The sequence below is a fragment of the Equus caballus genome, chromosome 5 (genome assembly GCF_041296265.1).
Source record: "Equus caballus isolate H_3958 breed thoroughbred chromosome 5, TB-T2T, whole genome shotgun sequence".
Classification (NCBI taxonomy): domain Eukaryota; kingdom Metazoa; phylum Chordata; class Mammalia; order Perissodactyla; family Equidae; genus Equus; species Equus caballus.
In genome coordinates this window covers 83602263-83625894 of record NC_091688.1, presented here as the reverse complement: position 1 = coordinate 83625894, position 23632 = coordinate 83602263, and the positions used below count along the sequence as shown (strand labels likewise).

Below are 23632 nucleotides of genomic sequence, written 5' to 3'. Positions count from 1 at the left end.
GTTATAATCTCTCTCTCATTTTATATATTGAGAATTGAAGCCTCCAACTGGTTAAATGATATGAAGTCACAAATGACCAATAAAAAAATCCTTTAGAGCAGGGATTGGCAAACTATGGTCAGTAGGCCAACTCCAACCCACTGTCTGTTTTTATAATAAAGTCTTACTGGAACATAGTCATACCCATTCATTTATGTATTGTCTATCGTTGCTTATGTGCTACAAGGGCAGAGTTGACAATCGCAACCCACAAAGCCAAAAATATTTACTCTCTGGCCATTTACAGAAAAGTTGTTTCAATACCTAGCACATAGCAGGTACACATACATTTAACTGAATTAGTACACTACTTATTAAAAAATTAAGACTGAATTCCTACTATGGGAAAGTCACTGACTCAGCATTGCAGGAAATATAAAGACGAAGATGCTTAAGGCAGTCACTGTCTTCAAAAGGGAGTTCACCATCATATGGGATAAATTTTATTGGGATAACATATAAGACAGGATTGTAAAAACCTATGAGAAGTACAAAACATTTTTTGAGGCTCAAAGGATAAGGAAATTACATCCAGTTGAGGGGAAGGCATTGGCTCCACTGTAGACAGTGATAAATAAGTCTACTCAGAAGAATGGAGAGGAAAGAACATATAGGAGACCCACTATGGAGGCCAATCATGTAAGGCAAGGTGGCAAGGGAGAAGTGAAAGATGGCTCTAAACAAGTCTACTCAGAAGAATGGAGAGGAAAGAACATATAGGAGACCCATTATGGGGGCCAATCGTGTAAGGCAAGGTGGCAAGGGAGAAGTGAAAGATGGCTCTAAGATCTTATGTCTTGCTTACTAGAAGAATGACAGTGCCAATAACAAGGAATGGGTATCAGCATTTGTTGACTGTTGACTAGATGCCAGGAACATAATCAGCCCATTTAATCCTCATTTAAAACAAAACACACAGATATACACACACATCAGGAAGAAATGGATGTGGTGTGATGAGATCTAGACATGTTGAGCTTAAGATTTAATGAGATATGAAAGAGAAGAGAGCTGCAAACCAGGATTTGGAGCTTGGGAGAAAGGCTGAAAATATATCTCGATTTGGGAGTCATTTATACAGAAATAATAGTTGACAACATCTTAAATAAACAAGCTCCTGAAGCTTCGTATTCTTCAAATATCCGATTTATGTAAAAAAAAAAAGTAAACTAAGATGATTGGGTATCTGCCCCCTTGTGGCTAGTAGTGAGTGGCCTGTTGGGAGTACAGCTAATACTGAACTTACTGTACTGCCCAGAAGTACAAGGAAGCATTTGGCTGAAAGAAGTTGTTATTTAAAAAAAGTAACGCACAATACAGTCAACTGCCAGCCATAGTGAACTTTCTGTTTTAAACAGATTTTCTCTTCTAGTAAGAAAGTAATTTCTAGGATTAAAACAACAACAAAAACTCCTATATTCATTGAGTCAATTCTGCAAGATGTTGACCTGAATGTTACAACTTGTAATAGATGAATCATAAACATTTATTGAGAGTGATCTGCTGCTATGTGCCAGGCACTGTGCTAAGTAGCTGCCATGCATCATCTCAAAGTAATCTTCACAACAATGCAATATCGTTTCAGTGTTGATTCCCACTTTCAGACGGGAAAACAGAAGCTTAGTAACTTTCCAAGGTCTGCATCAAATTTATAATGTTATTTTTGACTTCATAGAAAATCTACTTTGATGTAGGTTTTTGCATAAAAGCAAAAAGATTATTTAGAAACATAATGTGGGTTAGGTCTCAGAATCAGTGACTTAACAAATTTAGCATCTGTAATGGTGAGACTTTTGGTCTACAAAGACTTTTTGTCTTCTTAACGTAAAATAAGGTCTACTTCTCCACAGATTATGTATTCTGGAAGGATAATATTACTACTTCTCACTGAAATATGATATAATTTCACTCTGAAGGAATACTAATAATAAAGGATTAGTACAGGAAGTCCATCCTTTTTGAAAATAACGTTCCAAAAAATGATGCCACTTCTATTTGAAACTCAACATGCCCTAAGCCTCCAGGCTTTACTTGCATCTCTCATAAAACAGATCCATACCAGGAACGTCAGTGACCCTTGCTTCATATCTGTTTTCGCCACTACTGTACGCTCTTCATTCTTGTATGGTCATACACTGCATAAGAACATTTCAGTCAACAATGGACCGCATATACAACAGCGCTCCCAAAGATTAGTACCATATAGCCTAGGTGTGTGATAGGCTATACCACCTAGGTTTGTGTAAGTATACTCCATGACGTTTGCACAACGAAAAAAGTCACCTAACAAGGCATGTCTCAGAACGTTATCCCCATTGTTAAGTGATGCATGACTGTATAAACCCCATTTTTTATTTATATGCCTAAAAGATTAAATGTGCTTAATTAATGGTTTTTAAGTAAATTTGGAAAGAATCATCCCACAACAGCTTAAACCACATTTTGATCAAAACCAGGATCTTATATACACATCAAAGAAGGAAAGTAAAATTAAAGAATAGAAAATCTATCTGAACTTGTTTATGGAGAATAAAGGATTCCATTAATAAGTAAAAATAAAATACAAGCCTAAAATTTAACAGATGTGGAAAATTACAATTGAATGGACAGTATCAAAGCTGGTGTATTCTAAATTCTTCATTCAGTGATAACTTAAGGGAGCAGCAATACAATGGCTGCCTCTTACAGTGCCCGACATTACCAATATAAGCTTTTCTGCTTTAAATCATTAATTTACTTTCTGAGAATAGAAAGCTGGTAAGAAATGACGTGGCAAGAGAGTAAGTGTGGACTTGCTAACATAAGCACCTTACATGAAGTCCCCTCCACTGGGAATGTGAGTTTCAGGGGCAGGAACTGTTTTCCTTACTGCTATCACCCTAATGTCTAGAACAGTACCCAGGCCATAGTGGGTACTGTTTGCTGAATGAATAAATGAATTTACTTAAGAAGTCATATTAGCTTTTATAAAAAGACACAAATTCAAACTCTGTATTCTGGAAAGAAAATTCCAAAATAGATCAGCAGCAAATTCCTTAGGATTAGACATGCATTCTATGATCACCTAAATCTAAAAACAACAGCTGTGTATGGGCAAAGCTAAAGCCTGGGAAACATTCAAGATTGCTCTAGCTGGGGCCAGCCCTGTGGCCCAGTGGTTAAGTTCACGTGCTCTGCTATAGCAGCCCAGGGTTTCTCTGGTTCAGATCCTGGGCGCGGACATGGCACCACTCCTCAGGCCATGTTGAGGCAGCGTCCCACGTACTACAACTAGAAGGACCCACAACTAAAAAAAATATATACAACTATATACTGGGGGGATTTCGGGAGAAAAAGTAGAAAGAAAAAAAAAAAGGAAGAAGATTGGCAACAACTGTTAGCTCAGTTGCCAATCTTTAAAAAAAAAAAAAAGACTGCTCTAGCTGAGTAGGTGTATCAAGAGACAATTGTCATAAACCCTCCAAGAATGGAAAACATCACCAGTGAAAATTGGCAACATCAAATGTTTGGTAAAAAGACTTTATTCTGAAGTTACTGAAATGCTATAAATCGTAGGATACTTTTAAAATCAAACAGCCACAAGGAAACTACATGTTTCTGCCTTCTAAGCACTTTTGAGGAAAGAACAAAACTCTCCTATTTAGCATGCTTATCTTAAACTAGAAACCTAACATTTTATAACCTATGATAATCTTACTTAGATGTTGTCTGAATGTACTTTCCTTTAATAATACAACTTGTATTAAGTATAAATCAAATCATCTTAGCCTATGAATGTACTATCTGGAGAACACATAGGTTTAAAAATCTTTAATTAAAAAAAACAAAATAAAAATCTATTTCTAAATGAATCTCCATAGTATCTAATTTCATTATTCATGACTAGAAAATACTTGTAAAACTGGGAAGTTTTGTATAAATTAGGATACCTAAGTCTTGAGACTGACTTAACAATTATAAATATAAGGATGTATCTTACTCCAATTTGGGTCCACCTTCAGGATAAAAGCTACCTCAATTGGGTTTTTGACGTTATTATTGCCTAAAAGTGATGTCATCACTACTCAAAGTTAAGTATGGTGGCCATTTTTAAATCCAAAATTCCAGGACCTGGGTTGTAACCTTCCACTTCTTCTTTGGTAGTATTCTCATATATCATTGAGTTCAACTAAACAACTCAAATGGGGAAATCTGAATGACAAGTTTCCTATGTAAATAGGATAAAGTCAAACTCCTTTCACATTACTCAGTCTACCTCAGGTTTAGTATCAAAACAGCCTATTCTAGGTATTCCTTAAAGTCAACGCCACTCAGCTTTTACTTTAATTAATCCATCATTCCTTCCCTTACGGGGATTAGGAAGGTTAACCCAAGGCCCAGCTTTGGTCCCCTTTGGGTTCCTAAAGAAAGAAGGTCATAAAATAAGAGAAAATAAAGGATCTTAAAGGAAAATGAAGCAAAGAGAAGTTGAGTGTCTACAATTAGGTCACGGACCTTCATTTCAGTGTACTTCTTTGATCGTTTTTTTGTTCAGGTTTACCCTCTTGGTTCAAAGAAACCGTACCAATCTGACTAGTATCCTCCTGTGTTCTGGTCTCTATGTATCCTGATTTCTTTCTATGCAACTGCATGAAATGGTTTTCCCGATTGTTCCCTTTGGATCATGTCATGCTGTAGGCATTGCCGCCACGGCCCTAGAAAACCCTGGTCTGCCAGGACAGGCTAAGATCTCCACCCCCTTTGCCTCTCCGTGGATTTACAGAACACATTTCCAAGTTAAAAATGAATGCGATCTGGGCCCAAGCAGTCCGTTCTATACAATAAACTTTAAAATACTCAGTATCCTATATTTACCTTTTATCACATAAAATTTTAGTTTCCTTGAATTTTGGAGAAAGAGGATATTTTGCCAAAGAGTCAAGTTTGACCAACTTAGTGAGCTGGCGCATTTCTTCACTGGCTACAGACCAGTTTGCCTTGACTTAAAATGGAAATACAACAAACTTTCCCTTTTAGGTAATGGAGGAAATAAAAATGGAAACAACAAAGAAATAAAACAAAACCATAACAAACAAACAAAAACAAAACAAAACAAAAAACCCAAACCTTTTGTTCTTAGCAGTTGTAACAAAATGATACAAGTTGCTTTCTTTAGCTTTAGTAAAGAAGTTTTAATTGTCTGGCTAACAGATTAGGTAAATAAGGTGAGAATGGTCAAGTCAATGCCCAAACTCACCAAAATAAGTAATTTAATTCTGTAAAAGCAATCTGGTGTATCAAATACAGACTTATTAATCAAAAAAATAGAATAAAGACTCCAATTCACACAGCCATTAAAATAGTAGCCAGTGGCTACTATTCACAATTATTCAAGGTCAGATGTACATACAAAGGAAATCATGAGGCAATCAGTTTTATTCTCCCTGCTGCATTTAAGAATAAAACTTTCCTGGGGGCCGGCCCTGTGGTGGTGTGGTTAAGTCCACACGCTCCGCTTTGGTGGCCCAGGGTTTGCTGGTTTGGATCCTGGGTGCGGACATGGCACCACTTGTCACGCCACGCTGAGGCGGCATCCCACATGCCACAACTAGAAGGACCCACAACTAAAATATACAACTATGTACTGGGGGGATTTGGGGGAGGAAAAGCAGAAAAAAAAAAAAAAGAGAAGATTGGCAACAGTTGTGAGCTCAGATGCAAATCTTTAAAAAATAAATACATAAAAATTTCCTGAATAAAGATGGATAGCACTTCTACTGTCTCCCTTCCACATTCCTTCTGGAGCCATTTCTATGTTATCCTCACAGTGGCAATCTATGACAAGGAGTTGGCAAGTGCTCAGAGTGGTACAGAGTGTTAGAATGGCTGAACATGACACTAGGTTGTCAGGAGAAGACTGGGAGAGTACATATTAGTTCCATGGCCCAGAGGAGATGAAATGAGACAACTATCCAAAAAGCAACTTCACTTTTCATGAAAACCCTCAGAGGCGTTCTTCTGACAGGCTCATGAGACTGAAGCCATAGTATATTCATTAAATACGCACTACGGTATGAAACACAAATTATATTTACATGAATTATCTAGATAAAATATGGTGCATGTTAAGAAAGGAACTGATTTTAAAAGAGAAAACACAGATAATAAAAGAAGGAAGAATTATTTAATGAATAACCACAGGTAAATTCCAAAGGAACAATGCAAATTTCTTTGTTTAAACGTGAATTATATGGAATTCACTTTAGGATTTCGCTAAACAAAACTGAAAGAATACACCTTTTACACCAGTATTTCTCATTAATTACATAAACGTTTGATTATCAATTTTAGAAATATTGATTTTGGTTAACACGGATTTTGTAACTCTATGTACCCATCTTTGCAGAAACCACAGAACTTTCTAACCTATTCTCATTTAGGACCCCAAGTCTTTTGGGGGAGGGAGGGCAGTTAAAGCATGATCTGCATGTAAATACATTGAACTAAGAAGTTTAGGGAAAGGACTATGTGACAGAAAACTTGAATTTGTCATCACTGAACTGTGATCAATGATATGACGCTGGGAGTACTTGAGATATGTTGGTTAAAAAAAGTGGTCAAGATTTGCTGTTTAGATCCGTTCTTAGCTATGAAAGTCTTAATCTTATATGTAGACCTTTTGTAAGAATTCATTTATCTGTAGTAGTAGCAACAACATTAATAGTAGTAGTAGTAGTGATAAAAGAATGCACTTACCATGTGCTAAATGAATTATCTTAATCTCTCACAACAATCTTACAGTTATTATCATTCCCATTTTAGAGAATGAGGAAACTAAGGCAAGTGAGGCTATGCAATTTACTCAAGTTAACGTGACTGGAAGCAGGCAGAGCTGGGATTCAAACCCAGCTCTGCTTTCACAACTTGGACTCTTAAACCTGTAAACTATACTAGCAAAGCAAATCAGAGACGAGACTGATCAGATCTAGTCTGAACCAGATTTAGAAGTTTGTTAAGTAAACAGGGGAAAAGCATCACAGGTCTTAAAAGATCAGTGTTTTGTAGTTCAGCATGCTGACACATAACTGGCACTTCAGCAGACTTCGCAGGGACGCGCGGAGATCGTTAGTGTAGTCTATTTCATCGTCCCATTCACAAGGGAAGAGAGCCCAGCGACGCTAACTTTCTCAAATCATATGGTTTGTTAGAACCTGGCTCTCTTCACATTTCTATGCAGTTTTCTTTCCACTGCAATATGTGCAATGGTCAGTTGATCACATGAATTCAGGTAAAAACCTGAACACTAGAACTCTGTTGTAGAGAATATTTCTTGAAATAAGTTAAAATGGGATTTTATGGGGAATCTTTTAGTTGCACATGACGTTATTTTAAAATATTCTAACCAGGGTGATTTTTCAATTGAATTTATCCTATATTATGATAAGTGTGATTATTTTAAAATTTTAGTTTGAAAGTCATATTAGTATTATAACTGGCTACTTAAGCTAATCAAGATACTTAGTTACATTATAGAATTAGCAAATATTTAAAGAAATGGGGAGGGAAGCAATTTTACCTTACTAAATTTTGTTGCATATATTCCACCTTCATTAAAATTTGGACCCCAGTCTGAGAGCGAATGTAGGCTTTCAACCTGAAATAAAAATGTCATATTGAAGGAAATAAAATTGGTTTTTAGTTTATTTCAAGATTATTTTAGTATATTTCAAGATTCAAGTATACCTCAAGCATCTATGGAAGACTAAGCATTTATGAGTAGCTGATGATACTTAAAATCATCTATCCAAACACAGAAATGGGGTTAAAGATATTTTCTAACCAAGGTTCTGAATTTTAAAAAATCACCTTTCTTCTCTCTGTGCAATTAAATATCTTAAATTAAAAATTACCTATTTCAGTAAATTAAATTAATCTTATTTATTTTCTAAAAATGGAGCCAACTTAGCAACAAGTATTTTGTCTTACTGCCAAATATATGACCAATGATAACAACCGGATTATCAGTAATAAGAAGGAAAGAAACTCAACTTTTCTAGCTGTCTTTGGGACATGGATCTGGTTCAGTCTGGGCACTACCTTTTATCAAAAGTAGAAAATGAGGTTTAAGTAGAACTGGATCAGACACTTTAGAATCCACCTAGTCTAAATTTTAAACACTAGGTTACTCTGGAACCAAACCAAGCACTCATATTCCAAGCAGGTACCATCTGGAGAAAAGAAAGTCAACTGGCTTCCTGCCAGGAACACTACTAATTCACACTTTAATAACAGTTTCCTTATTTGAGCACTGCCTACTGTGTGCAAGGCCCTGTATCAGGAACTTCACATATGCTATTTTTTTAAGCTCCTAACAACCCTTTGCTGCTGTTGCTAGTGCCATCGAGTCGATTCCAACTCCTAGCAACTCTGTACAGCAGAGCGGAGCCCTGCCTGGTCTTTTTGCGCAATCCTCTCACCTTTTGGTGGGGTATCAGACAATGCTCCACTGCTATTCATAGGGTTTTCGTGAACAAATTTTTTCAGAGGTAAGTGGCCAGGTCCTTCTTCCTAATCTTTCTTAGTCTGGAAGCTCCACTGAAACCTGTCCACCATGGGTGACCCTACTGGTATTTGAAATATCGGTGGCTTAGCTTTCAGCATCACAGCAACACACGGTATGACAGTATGACAACCAACAGTTGGGTGGTGTGATTCCCTGACCTGGAAACAAACTGGGCCATGGCTGTAAAAGCTTCAAATCTTAACCACTAAACCACAAGGGCTGATTCATGACAACTCTATTTTTTAGATATCATCATTCTCATTTCACTGATGGAAAAAAATAACACGTGGAAGTTCAGTAATTTGCTCCTGATCACATAGCTAATAAAGGACAGAGCTATTTATCTAACCCAGATATTGATGACTAAATCTTTCCACTATGCTATGTTAACCCTTTTTGTCCATTCTGTATTACTGGACAGGAGACAGAGTGTATTTTACTTAGCTTTATCAAGATTTGGCTGAAACAGGATTTCCTGTCTTTGGAAACTCAGATACTTGGAAACTCTTAATTTTCAGAGTTTTTGGTTCAACTTGAAAGGCAGTTTAGTTTAAGGGTTAAGAGTACAGACTCTGACACTAGACTGGCTGGGTTTGAATCCCAGCTTCCTTGCTTATTAATAGCTATATGAAATCACTTAACCACTTTAAGGCTCAGTTTCCCCATCTGTAAAATGGGTATAATAGCAGTAATCTACCTTAAAGGGTTATTGTGACATTTAAATGAATTAATACATTTATTATTATCTGCTTCAATGAGTGTCTGGAACACAGTATAAACAGTAAGTTTTAAGTACTGTTATTATTACTATTGAAAGGTATCATTTCTCACTGCCAAAGCCTTGAGTAAACACCAAGGAAATGGCACAGAAAGTAAACTGCACTGACACATCACATTCCAATAAAGTCACGACTTTACATAATAAATAGATACATAATAAATACCTCAACATTTTTAATAATTTCAGAAAGTTACAAGATTTTTTAAACATACCTTTGACGAATTACAGGATCAGACTTTTCAGGATCAATGTAAGGTCTTAGGATTTCATTAATAGTTTTATCATCTGGTACTCTTCCCAACAAAGAAAACAAAAACAAAACTTTTATTATTTATAATTTTCTACTAAAGGTGTTAACTTAGAATTACTAAATCTTGTGGCTTTTTTGTTTAAACAAGTGAACAGAGACCTTTTATTTCACTCTTGGCAAAATATAACATCCTTTTAAGCAAAAATTACTTAGAAAAAAAAGCTCAAAAAGACTTCTTGGACACACTTAACAAAATCTTAAAAAGCAATATTTTAAGAAGCTCCCTATAAATCAATTATAAAAATAATTAACACACACCTGTGCTCAAAGATGAAAAGAAAGAAGTCGGGACGAAATATATTTGAAAATTGCAGAAATCAAAAATCTGAGAAAAAGTTTCAGTTGAAGCTAGTTTTAGGGCATGTTCAAGTTTATTCATTCTAAATCATAAGACCAGGTTAAAAAAATTGATACTGCTTTCCCTGGAAACAAAGTATTTTAGGTTTTCCAACTTTCCTGTATGTATGCACATTGTTTTAAACTATAAGGCTGTAGAAACAAAATTAAGACACTGTTTTGAACTAGAACTTTCCTCAATCATTTATACAGATTCATATATACTAGTGTGCTATATACCCCACCTCTAAATTTAAGTCTTCTCTCTGTCTTTAGTCTGGTAACAACCTCAAATAATAAAGTTCTTCACTAAAATCCATAGGATAATTACAAAGACAGTAAATTTATGCAAAATGTGGATATGTGCTAAATACATTACTTAAAAAGAAACTTTAAAATTTTCCTAACCCAAGGAATCAAATAGTACACAACCATTAAGATTTTTAAATGATACCTGAAAATGTCCATAATATGAAAAAAGTAGGATAAAAAACTGTGTAAATTAATTACAATTATGAGTATATATCTATACATGTCTAAATTAATGTATTTTCTGAAGGACACAGTGTGACATTAATAGTAGTAATCTTTGAATAGTAGAATTTTGGGTCATTTTTTATCGCCTATGCAACCAGCCAGCTTAAGAAATAGAAAGCTTTCAGCCCTCTTGATTCTCCCTGCATCTCTCCCTAACACCTGCTCTCCCCACTGAAGTAAACACCAGGATTTCTGCATTAATCATTTCCCTCAAAGTACCACCACCTCTGTAGATATTCCTAAAAACTACTGTTTCCTTTTCTGGGTTTTTTTTTTTCATATTTACAAACAGAATCACATTCAATGCATTTTTCCTTAACTTGCTTTTCTCAATCCACATTATTTCTGAGATTCATCCACACTGATGTATCTGTATAATTCATTCATTCTCAGTGGTGTTTAGCATTTCATTGTGTGTGTGTGTATATATATACATCACAACTTAGCTATCCATTCTACTACTGACATACATTTACTGATATCACATTTAAGTTAACAGTTTATTTTAAATACAGAGACATAATAAAAACAAGTAAGTTCTTTCTCTCTTTTTTTTGCTAAGGAAGATTTGCCCTGAGCTACCATCTGCTGCCAATCTTCCTCTTTTTTTAAGTGAGCTGCTGCCACAGCATGGCTACTGACAGACAAACGGTGTGGTTCCACACCTGGGAACCGAAGCTGGGCCACCAAAGCAGAGCATGCCAAACTTTAACCACTAGGCCACTGGGGCTGGCCCTAAAAACAAGTAAGTTCTTAATAGACAGTGGTGATACTATACCTCTTCTCTATGTACACAGCTTGACTCTGAGGAAACTGGAGCTTCACATGCCAACAAAACTGTTGTTTTCTAAGAGGGAAAATAATAAAAGTTTGAACACAAATCAAACTTCCTGAATTTTCATTTTCAGATAATAACTCTAAACTATTCCTAGAATTTAATGTATTTTTTCTACTAAGAGCTATTATCTCTTTTCCAAGATTTTAGAGACTAAGTTTTTTAAGCAACAGACTTGCAAGAGTTTTTAAGACCAAAAAAAATTAAGAGAAGCAGCTCTAAATCCCAAGGACCTCACATCCCTGAATTAGAAGGCAGTTTCTCAGAGTTCAGGGGCTTTTGAGATGAGTGTGCTACTACTTGAAGTTTACAAATAAATTTCCTCACGACTAAAAACAATGAGCTGATGTCTTTGCCTGACTAGTCTGGAAATTAGGTGAATGAAGTATTGTCCAGTTGAGACCAGCTGGCTGCAGATACACTTTTGAGCCATGAGTACGTGCATTCAGTAGCAAAACAGTAGACAAGTTGGTTGCTAAGCAGAATGCACTCTGAGCTACAGTGTCTTAGCTTCCAGTCTAAACTTTGGTTTGATGTAGAATCAACAGTAATAATTCACTAAATGTCTGATTTTAGAAAAATGCCCATATATTCTTTTTAACATATCTAAATTTGGGGACACTAGACATCATTCCTTTTTTTAAAAAATTAAATGCTCAAAATATTTAATCCATTACAGAAATTTAAACACCTTCACTACATGATGCCTTTACACATTTTCCTTACTTAGAAGAAATTTCTAACAACTCATTGGCAAGTTAATGGCCGGCAGCATGTCCAAGCAATGGCCAGCATCTCCTATAAATCTATCCCTTGGCAACATAGCCCAAAAATCTAAAATAATTTTCTTTTCATACATTCTAGCAGAGTATCTCCTACTAAACATTTACATGATTTAGTTCTATTTTTGTCAGACGACAATGACCGTAAAATCAAGTAAAAATCCTTCTACTAGGATAAGTTATCACAGATCTGCTTATGGAAGTTTTCTTTAATAACAAGATAGTTTTTGGTACTAGCTAGAGAAAAATATGCTTAATTATGCTTATGTTGATACTGTTACTTATCATATAAGAAACAATCATGATAAGTTTAATTTATTTTTTAACAAAAAAAGCTGTAAAGCACCCTTTACTAATTTAAAGGCCAGATATCTAAAATCTTAGAGGAAAAAACTTCAAAAAAATTTGCATGCAAATTTAACAGTTACTGGATTTAAGTAAATAATTCTTCCAAAACGAAACACTTTGCAATGTTTGTTATCTGTGAAACAGGCATAAAATAATATCACCATCAAGAGGCTGAGGGAGACCACATTTCTCTCTTAGTAAGAAATAAACCGATTTCTAAATCTGAATGCATAATATGGTTTCTTTCTAAATACATCTGTTTTCCACGTTAAGTTACCAGGGCAAAAAAGAGACTATGAACTTGTCTTGTGGAATTGTAACTCATACTCAATCACCCCAATCATTGCTTGAGTAATTTCAAGAACCATTCACCTTTCTTAACATTCAGTAGACCCTAAATACCTTCAAAAAATACTTAACATTCCAAAAACAAAGAGAGAAAAGCCCTTGGAAATCATTTTATTTGCTGTAGTTAACTAGTTGTACTTATAAGGAAGTCATTCATTACTGTTTTTATTATACATACATTGCTAAATTGTGACTATTATAAAAATCTTTCTATATATAGCCTCAGTTCAAACATGAGCAAATCTGAAAAGCACATTTACCTTTAAAAAACGTAACCTTGCAATATTTCAGAAACAATAAGAGAATAATATAAAGAACACTCAGCGTACCCAAACTCAGATTTAACCAATTGCCATATTTGTTTGAGATTCTTTTTCTTCTAAGAAATAAAATGTTATTGATATGGTTGACGATCCTTTGTACTGTTCCTTGATTCAATTCCCTTCCCATCGTCAGAGGTCACTACTATCCTGAGGTTGTCTGTGTATTCTTGCCATCCTTGGTTTTATATTTTTAATATATATACACACATACTTATAAACAATATTTTACTAGTTCTTTACCAGTTGTTCTTAAACTTTAATAAACTGTAATAAACTTAAAATTATTAAATCACAGTAAAGAAAAAAATAAAAGAATCTCCCCAGGGATGGGGTTATTATTTACCTCTCTACTGGTACACAGAACTAAAAGTTAACTTCATCAAAAAAATGCCTGTACTTTTTTACTCTATGGTAGCATAAAAGGCATTTGAGAACAGTTATTCAGAGTAAAAGATTTAAGTGAAACAGCAGACAAAGAGAAGCTGAAGGGTGTTGTATAAAGAATTCCTAAAATGAGTGAGAGAACTACCTCTAAAGTGGTTTCCAATTCTTCAGTGTTCCTGAAATTGATGTAGTGCTGACAGGTGATCAAATCTCTTCCTAAGTCTCAATTAAGTTTGTTTCCCATTTTTCATAACTATATATAGCGATACATGGCTCACTTAAAAAAATATACACCAAAATTCCAACAATATTACTTGTGAGGAGGACTGTGAGTAATTTTATATCTTTTTTATTAGTTTTCTAAAAGAACATACTTTGCAAAAAAAACAAAAATCAAGTTAATAATGCTTCAGTGAGTATCTTTATGCATATATGTAATTGTTTCTGTATTCTGGATTATTTTTAAAGATAGATTCCAAGAAGTAGAATCATTAGGATAGAGCAGGGTTTCTCAACCTCAGCAGTGCTGACATTTTGGACCAGATAATTCTTTGTTATTGGGAGGTGGGAGAGGCAATGATGACACTGTCCTGTGTATCGCCCGGATGTTTAGCAACATCTCAGGTCTCGACCCATCAGATGCCACCAGCCAACACCCACTCCCCCAGTTATGACAATCAAAGATGCTCCCAGATATTGCAAATGTCCTCTGGGAGGCAAAATCACCACTATTTGAGAACCATGGGGATAGAGGTTTAAACATTTACTATTACTCCCAATGCATTAGGACTACCGTTCCCTAAATTCAATAAATTGCCTTCAACTATAACATCATTGTGTCCTTGTCATATTTATCAACATTCTCAAGAATGGAAATACTGTACCCAGAATATTCTAGTTAACTTAGGGACCCCAAGACACTATGTTTAGAGTTTGATAATAGGGTGGCGAAGTAATGGTGGCAATTATTAAACCTAATGTTCCCTCCTGGATGACCTGACAAAGTAACAGAAACACCTACCTCTTCTGAGTCCCACGAAACTGAAGTAACTATTCATGCATAGCAAAGCTTTTTCTCTTCCTCCCTCAAATACACACACACACACACACACACACACACACACATCATGCATTCTCAATGGAGGGAGCATCACCCCAAAGGGGGTGAAAATTGGTTCTTTGGAGGGTAAAAAGAAAATCTTAGATATTATAATGGTTTATGGCCCTACAAAGGGACACTGTACATAAACAGATATACAGTATATCTGTGCTATCAAAATATCATGGGGAGCAATTAGAGGGAAAATGTCTAAAAAGGCTCCTTGGGAGGTGATAATGAACAAAAAGGTTGAGAAACACTCCGATGGTGCACATACTAAATGAGGAAAATAAACATTATTTTATATTTGGTTTAGTGAGTTAATACAGGGCACTTATTCAACAACTCTTGCTCACTAGAAACTGTTAAGGATCATTTTCTCACACAGTTTCAAGAAAGTGGTATGTGATAAAGAAACAAATTTGGGGAGGAGGGAAGTTCTATACCCATATGGTACTCAATTATTCTCCTGACTCTATAACTTAAAATTGCTAATTTTCATCTCTCGAGTGCTACCACGATTCCAAGAAGCAAATCAAAAGTGATCAGATCCTTTTAAATGGCACTGCTTTCTTGATACAATAAGAGGTGCAAGCTCATTTACAGCCAAAGAAATGTAAGAGAAAGAAAATATTTTCATTTACCAGAGTTACAAAGATGTTGTTAAGATTAGAAATGTTAGGGAGGTGTGGTGAAATGGACACTCTCCATTACTGACAGGAGTATAAACTGGTGCAAGTTTCTGGCAGTTCAATTTCATAAAAGCTATAAATAAAAATTTGTAATAAAAAATACATATATTTTTGCCTCAACAGTTTTATTACTCCAAGGAAATAAGTGGACAAGTAATGATGTATGTACAAAATGTCCACCGCACCACTTTTTATAACAGAAAAAGTCAGAAACAATCTAAATGTATATCATCAAGAAAGTGATTAAATAAATCATGGTAGGTCTACATAATGAATGAAAAGATGAGGCAGAACTGTATGTACTGAGGTAGAAAAATGTGCATGTTGAATGATGGCATTTATATTTGAAATATATATTCATACATGTATTTACAAATATGAAGAATATACCCCAAATTTTTAACTATAGTTACTTCTTGACATTATAAAAGGATTTAATTTTTTTTTTTTTTAAAGATTTTATTTTTCCGTTTTCTCCCCAAAGTCCCCCGGTACATAGTTATGTCTTTTTAGTTGCAGGTCCTTCTAGTTGTGGCCTGTGGGATGCTGCCTCAGCATAGCCTGATAAGTGGTGCCATGTCCGTGCCCAGAATTCGAATTAGCGAAACCCTGGGCCACGGCGACGGAGCGCGTGAACTTAACCACTCAGCAACGGGGCCAGCCCCCAAAAGGACTTAATTCTTACTTTACATGTCCATATTAAATAAATCTTTGACGTAGATTTGCTATTTTTTATAATCAGCAAAGTCAAAGCTGTTTTCATGGGGAAATGCAGGATGGTAGCCATAGAAAGGACAGGAATACTTTTAACTTTCTTTTTAAACATGAAAATATTTCACTATTGGAAGTATTCTTTTAAGATGTTTCCTTTTTATCTCAGAAATTATTACTCAACCAGAACTAGGGTTACTTATCTAATCATTCTGACAGCTTCAAAGCTATTTTTCTCAAGAAATATACTACAACTAAGAGTTACATATGGAGGCTGAATTCTAAGAACTAAGATTTCTCATATGAAGTTTAAATGAGCTTGAAATTTTTGTTCTTAAAAAAAAAATCACCAATTATTATTCTACTCCATCACTGATTAACCAACATTTACTCAAAGAACACTTCTGAGGGCTAGCTAGGCAATAGGGACGCAAAGACACTGAAGGGACAAGCCCAAGCAGACTTCTCTTGAGGCCAGTGAGTCAAGCATCAACCCCGGGCACTGCTCTTTTCCTTCTCTATCACTACGAGAGTATAGAGTTTTCACATGAAAGCCCCCTGTTTATTACTGACACTGTACACAGGAAGAATTCTCACTATACTGTAATGCCCAGAGGTAGGACAGGGCAGAGGTTAAGTGGACTCTGTGTCTGAATCCTACTCAACAATTTATTACTTGATGTGATCTTGAGCAAGAAATACATTTCTGTGCCAGGTTTCTCACGGTAAAAGTATTAAAATGAGTAAATATACATCAAGAGCTTAGAACACAGCAATCAAAAATGTGAGCTCCTGTTATTATTACCATTGTTATAATTCTGCATTCAATTCAATGTCCTGAATTATGAAGCTTAGAACAGAAATACTGACAGGGCCTTTAACTGAGAATATCTCGCCATGAGTTCATAACCAAACTCTACTTGCACTGGACTTAGTGTTTAGTGGCTAGAGATGAAACTGGACATGTGGATTAATACCAGATTGTAAAGGGCCCTGAATGTTTTGCTAAACAGTATGGATTTTATCATGTGGTTAATGCACCAGCGACAAAGGTTTTAATCCTTATTTTTATTTTTTTTGGAGCAAGATTAGCCTTGAGCTAACTACTGCCAATCCTCCTCTTTTTGTCGAGGAAGACTGGCCCTGAGCTAACATCCATAGCCATCTTTCTCTACTTTATACACGGGATGCCTACCACAGCATAGCTTTTGCCAAGCGGTGCCATGTCTGCACCCGGGATCCTAACCAGCAAACCCCGGGCCACCAAGAAGCAGAACGTGCGAACTTAACCACTGCGCCACTGGGCCAGCCCCTGACAAAGGTTTTTAAAGAAGAATGAAATGAAGGGCTTACAAGGAGATCCATTATCCTACTACTTACTCTCCTAGAAAGTGTTTCTGTAATATATTCAGGACATTAACTTTTCAGTCCTTGTTTGCAGTTATTAAGGGAAGTATTTCCCACTGCTTTGAGAAGCACGCCAACATACCATGTCAGTTCAAATATGCCTGAAATGTTTACTTCTGATTTTTAATTACAGGTGACTCCATGAGGTAAGCTAAAGCTAGATTTTCCACATGTCTGATCTTCAGAACACTATACCACTAACTAAATTAGCAAAGTCTACAGGTTATGAAAACTACCAGTAGAGCCTTTTACCAGAGAGCATTAGCAAGTAGCAATGTAATAACAATAGTTTATTAAGTGCTTTTTATGTCAGACATTGTTCTGAATGTTCTACAAGTATTAATTCATTTAATTCTCATAACTCTATGAGATAAATGCTATTATTATATTTTACAGATGAGAACACTAAGGTAGAGAGAAGAAATTTACTCCTCCAAGGTCATTATTCAGCTGGAAAGTGGCAGAGCTGGGATTTGAATCCAGGCAGTACAATAACTCTAGAGTTTATGCTCTAATCTACTATACTCTTATGAACTTTCCATAATTGAAAATTCAATAACACACCATGTATTTTTCTCTATTGCTAATTCTTAAAATCATTTTTAAGAGTTATAGTGGACATTTTGATTGTCTACATGGCAATCCCTTATCACCATCCATCCTCCTTCCTAATCCCTAACCATACTTTGATGAATAGACCCCACTCCTACCTCCAGGGATATGCACTTACTGGTTGGCTTAAGAAAATCACTATCTTATTTCTCCTGGACACAATGGCTCAGGATCGGGCAGATGACCTATGTAGCCCAATCATGGTGAATTTCAGGTTTCCTGATTAGTAATGCTGAGACAGAAGCAGTCCTGAATATTTACTATAACTCAAACTGATACCAGGAACATCATATGACCATCAGGATTCAGGTGACACCATGGAAGAAACAATGAAGAATTAGCAATAAACCGAGTCTGGGATGATATAATTGAGTCATTGCATCTATTAACCCTGAAGTCCATCCTACCTCTGGACATCCAGTTATGACCCTTTTTATATCCCAAAGTGGTTTAAACTGGATATTTTATTTCATGCAACATAAAGCATCCTAACTGACACAAGGGATTAAAGTTTTCTTCTTTCTAGGTTTCATCTTTCATTTCTAAGCAACAGAAAGGGAAGACAGACTAATCTGCTAATTATCAACTGTTATGAAATTTGGAACCAGCAAATAATATCTGATAAAATTTCAGGAAAAAAGCATTTTTGTTGCCCTGTTGTTTATAAAATCTCATTTTAATTTAAAGAAGAAAAAAATCTACCAGATTTTGAAACCCTTCAAGGAAAAAACAAATGTATAAAATATCTACATAATTCTTCCTCACAGGCATTTTGTCTTTTAAAATGTATTTCAAGATCAAAATTTAAAGTTCAAAAGTAAATGTAACTATTCCACATAAAAATAATCCATCAATTTTCTTAGAATTGGTACTATAATAAGTATTTTTGAAGAGTGAATTCAAAGGATCTGTGTAGTTACTTAGCATGGATTGAAATTACCAGAATTGGAGAGAATGAAAACCATAATTTTATATGTCTCACATCCTTATGAAAATACTTTGAAAAGTTGCAGTTACATATTATATTTTGCTCTTTAAAAAGTTAGCTTCACCACTATAAGATAATCATAGGAAACAGTAGTGTGGTTTTAGTAGACAGTATATTAATAAAATGGATGTAGTAGGTGAAGACTGAAATGAAAAGGTACATTTTGCTTCAAATAATTGATAAATACTTGAGCACTCCATAAAGTAGTTCTCAACTGGCAGAGGTAGCAACCTGGAGGATAGAGGCACTTGGAAACGGCTGGGCAGTTGCCATTGTGCAAGACTGAGAGCACTTCAGGCATTTAGTGGGCAGGGACCAGAACTGCTACCTTCCTGTAACACAGAGCAAAGTCCCACACAACAACAAATTGTCCTGTTCAAATGCCAGTAAAGCCCCTCCTAAGAAACACATTTACAATGCAGAAAGGAGAGCAGACATAAACATACCAAAAACTGAATACCAGCACTAAATGCTGGCATCTATTTCATGTCAACTGTGGAGAAAATATGTACCATAGGAACTCTGGCAAAGGAGAAATAACAGAGAAGATGAGCTACCATGTGTACTTTCACAGATGGTGAGGAAATACGGAAAAGAAGCCATTCTAGGATTAAGAATGGTGACCAGCCTGGGTACATTTAGTTAAATACATTAGGAAAGCAGGTAGGGACAGAATATGAATATCCGTATTTAATATGGATCCTTCATAGGAACAGGAAAACTTTCTGCTCAAAGTATGACTCTATCTAAATTCCCTGGCATGGTATATAAGGTCCTGCAAGGTCCAGCCCCAGTGGGGCTCTCTCCAGCCTCATCCCGTACCACTTACCAACTCCCACCCCAGTTTCTAGACACACCAAACTACTTACATTGTCTTAAATTTGCTACTCTATCTTTTTGCATCTGAAGTTCTCACTACAACATCGCCCTTCCCTTCTGTCTTATTAAAAACCTAGACTTAAAAACTGTTCCTTGTCCTTCAAAAATTTGTTCAAATTCTATCTTCTCTGGGAGGTCTTTCCAGTCCCCAGATCTCAGTGAACAACACTTCCCCAGGGCTGGGGCAGTGGGCCCTCCTCTGTGCTCCCACAGCACTTCATGTGCACTCTATCAGAGCATTAACTACATCACGTTGTAAGAGTCTGCTGACTTGTCTCCCCACTGACTGAACTACTCGAGTCAGTCGAGTCGGTGACTTATTGGCATATAGGTCAGAGGTTTTCAGGTACAGGTAAACATCAGAATCATCTGGTGCTTTCTTCTTTTTTTAATTAAAGACAATTTTTTTAGAGTATTTTTAGATTCACAGCAAAATCAAGAGGAAGGTACAGAGATTTCCCATATACCCTTTGCCACCACACATGCACAACCTCATCTGATGCTTTTAAAAATAATGATGCCTAAGCTCTACGCTAGGCCCAACAAATTAGCAATTCTGTTGGTCCAGGCCCAGGTATCTGCATTTTAAAATTGTCCCAGTTAATTCTGACGTGCACTCTAGATTGAAAACCACATACACAAAACTGGCACCATCACTGTCCCCATCTTACAAATAAGGCAACAGGCACACAGAGGTAACTAACTTGTCAAGAAAATTTCTTTACATATCAGGATTAAATTGTGTCATGTTTAACACAAGATAAACAGTCAAGAATTATTAACTATAAGTCCTCTTTTAAAAAACAAATACACTGAGGAAGACAGATTATTTTGCTTAGTGAGAAATACTTGAAACATTATATTTCTAACTACCTGAAAGGTAGCAATTTCAAATAGGGGGGATAAGGAAAGAGAGTTAATTTTAGGCAAAGGAATGGGGTACAACACTTGAGAGCTTCAGACAGTGCAAGGCCAGGAGATGAGATGACAAATTTCACCTACTGGTAATTCCGTCTATGGCCAGTGATGGTATCGCTGAGCTAACAGCTCCTGTGGGCCCAGAAGCATGAAAGGATTCTGAGCAGGTGATCAGCATAGTAAAAATACGTTTTAGAAAGATGTTTCTGGTAGCAGTGTATGAGAGTGATTGAGGTGAGGAGACACTGAAGGTAAAGAAAGCACTTAGAAGTTCCCCAATAGTCCAGGATGAGACAAGATGGGCCTGCATGGGAGAATTCACTGATAAATGCTGCAGTGAAGGAGACGGAAAGCGACACATTCCAGAAGCACATCATGAAGCAGCAGACTTGGTGACTGGGGAAGGACTTCCCTAAGTGAACCAGTTTGGGGACCCCAAGATGATCAAGAGAGTTTGGTTTTCCATTTCCATGAATGCTGGCTAACCACTGCTGTGGAAAGGTACACCCTGTGATGCTACGTCACAAGAACTTCCTTACCACTGTCTACATGGACCCAGTAAGGAAATGCCTTACTGGGAACTATGAGGCTTCTATTTTTTCACACAGTTTTCCTAACTCCCTGCTGTTGCTCTGAAATTCTTCCATCAAACCATATCAAAGCTGGCGTGACAGAGAAACTGTAGGGCTAAACGTTTTCAACTACTTAACAAGTTTGTATTGAGCACCTATTATGCAATCCTCCAACAATCATCGAAAAATCCACTTGTCCCCTCATGACCATAACTGTTGGACCCATCACTTCATTTTCCTTTGCCTTTTTCTAAAGTTAGTTTGTAACAAAGAAAGGATAAACCATTACTACTTAGGAAGATACCATGCCCAAAAACACCAAAACTGTCCTTGAAGAAGTGTATCACTACATAATTGTTTAAGGAAAAAAGTGTGAATGACATTAATACAGAGGTGGATGGGTGTATCACTGCAATATAATTAGAATGCTGTAATTTTACCCAAGGAACAAAAAGTAATTTTTTGAGTCTGCAAAGGCTTACTTCTTTACAAGAGAGACATCTAGTGGCTAGCTTCTAAAACAAGACTGAAGCTCAAATATTAATTCACACTGTTTAATAATGGGCACACTTCTACCATCTTAATATGGTAAGGCTAAGAGAGACCCACAGACAGACAGCTAAAGAGCCCTGGGCCAAAAGGCAGTTAAAAAAACTCAGTTCTAAGCTGACAGTGGTAAAGGAATGGTAAGAATCTAAGCCTGGAGTTAAGCTAAAGATACTAGTGGAAAGGGGTCTCGCAGTCCGATTTTTCTTTCCAATTGACAAGTTAAAATGCATTCTCTACCTCACTGCCAAATCCTCAGACTCAAACAGCCAGGAAAATAAAATAAGGGACTTATGTGGCCAAATGAGACACGTTATCCAGGCACAACCAATACAGTCTCCCAGTTTGATATGCATGGCTTCCTGCAGCAAAACATTAAAACACAACTAAAAAAGACCAGTAGCCCCAGATAAAAACATAGGATTTTATATGATAGCATCAGAATACTTTTCAAAGGTTATATTTACCACTCAAAATGTATAAGTCCTGCCCACATCTATCATGTCTTTTTAAATTATTACTTTAAAAAATTCACTTATTCATTCTTAAAGTAAGCATTACATGCACATGGTCTAAAATTCAAAAAGGTACAAAAGGGCACATAATTCCCATCGCTGTACCTTTCCACCCAATTTCCTTTCCTTAAGATAACCAGTGTTACCAGTTTATAATATAAGCATATATGTATATAAACTTTATTTTCCACACAATGGTAGCATACGGTAAACATGGTTCTGCATCTATCTTTACTTACTTGATATTTCTGGCAAACATTCCCTATTAATACATTTAGAACTGCTTCATCCTTTTCCCATTGTAAAGGCATACAACAATTTATTTAAGGAGTTCACTATCAATGAATATCTAGAGTCATACTACTCTTCTGATATTACAAAGTTGCACTGACTGTCCTTGTACATATTTCATTTTCCACATGTATGGTTATATCTATCAGATAAATTCCTAGAAGCAGAATTGCTATGTGAACAAGTAATTATCATGCCTTCCTGACCCACCTCTTTTCCGCTACAGATCTTACGCTTGGACTGGGGTGAGTGCTTATTTTACACAATTTGGGCACCATGGTAGAGAAGATAATCTGAAAACCCTCTCAATAGCATACATTAAGAAATCCTGGAGAAATATAACAAACATACTGAGGTAATCAGGGAGTAAGAAAAAGCTTCAGGGGCCAAAAGGAAGCAGGAACTACAAACCCCAGTGGAATGGTGAAAAGTTACACTGCTCTGGAGGCCTTTGCCAATTATGGTAACCAAGAGGCTTGTGTTTCAACAGCCAGTGTGACATGAGAGAAGATCTTGGGTCCACATAAGCTGGAGACCTCAAACTGAGATCACTGCATAAAACCAGTGAAAAGGCGAACCAGAAAAATCCACTGGCAAAGGGAGACGAGAAAACTTGTCACCTCAGCATAGGCTTTAGGGAGAGAAAAAGGCTGAGGGGCTGGGGGGAAAGGTTTCAACTGAGAATGCATAAGTATAGCTTCCTCAAATGGGTATGAGGTTCAAATTATTACTATTAGTATAGTCTGAGCAACTTCAGACTAAGAAATTAAAGAAGGTCCTGGATTGGTGCCAGAGAGTATTTGGCATAAGCAAATGCACACCCCTTCTACATGAACT

General features: G+C 36.2%; 1 protein-coding gene across 1 annotated transcript in view; it reads right to left on the bottom strand.

Annotated features, from left to right (window-relative positions):
• Window positions 1–23632, bottom strand: part of ZNHIT6 (zinc finger HIT-type containing 6) — a 54984-nt gene that overhangs the window by 14803 nt on the left and 16549 nt on the right. Inside the window, exons 6-8 of the mRNA XM_023641739.2 lie at window positions 11324–11392; window positions 9575–9655; window positions 7595–7672 (exon numbers count right to left, since the gene is read on the bottom strand). Of these exons, the coding sequence (XP_023497507.1) occupies window positions 7595–7672; window positions 9575–9655; window positions 11324–11392 (228 nt within the window). The remainder of the gene's footprint in view (window positions 1–7594; window positions 7673–9574; window positions 9656–11323; window positions 11393–23632) is intronic.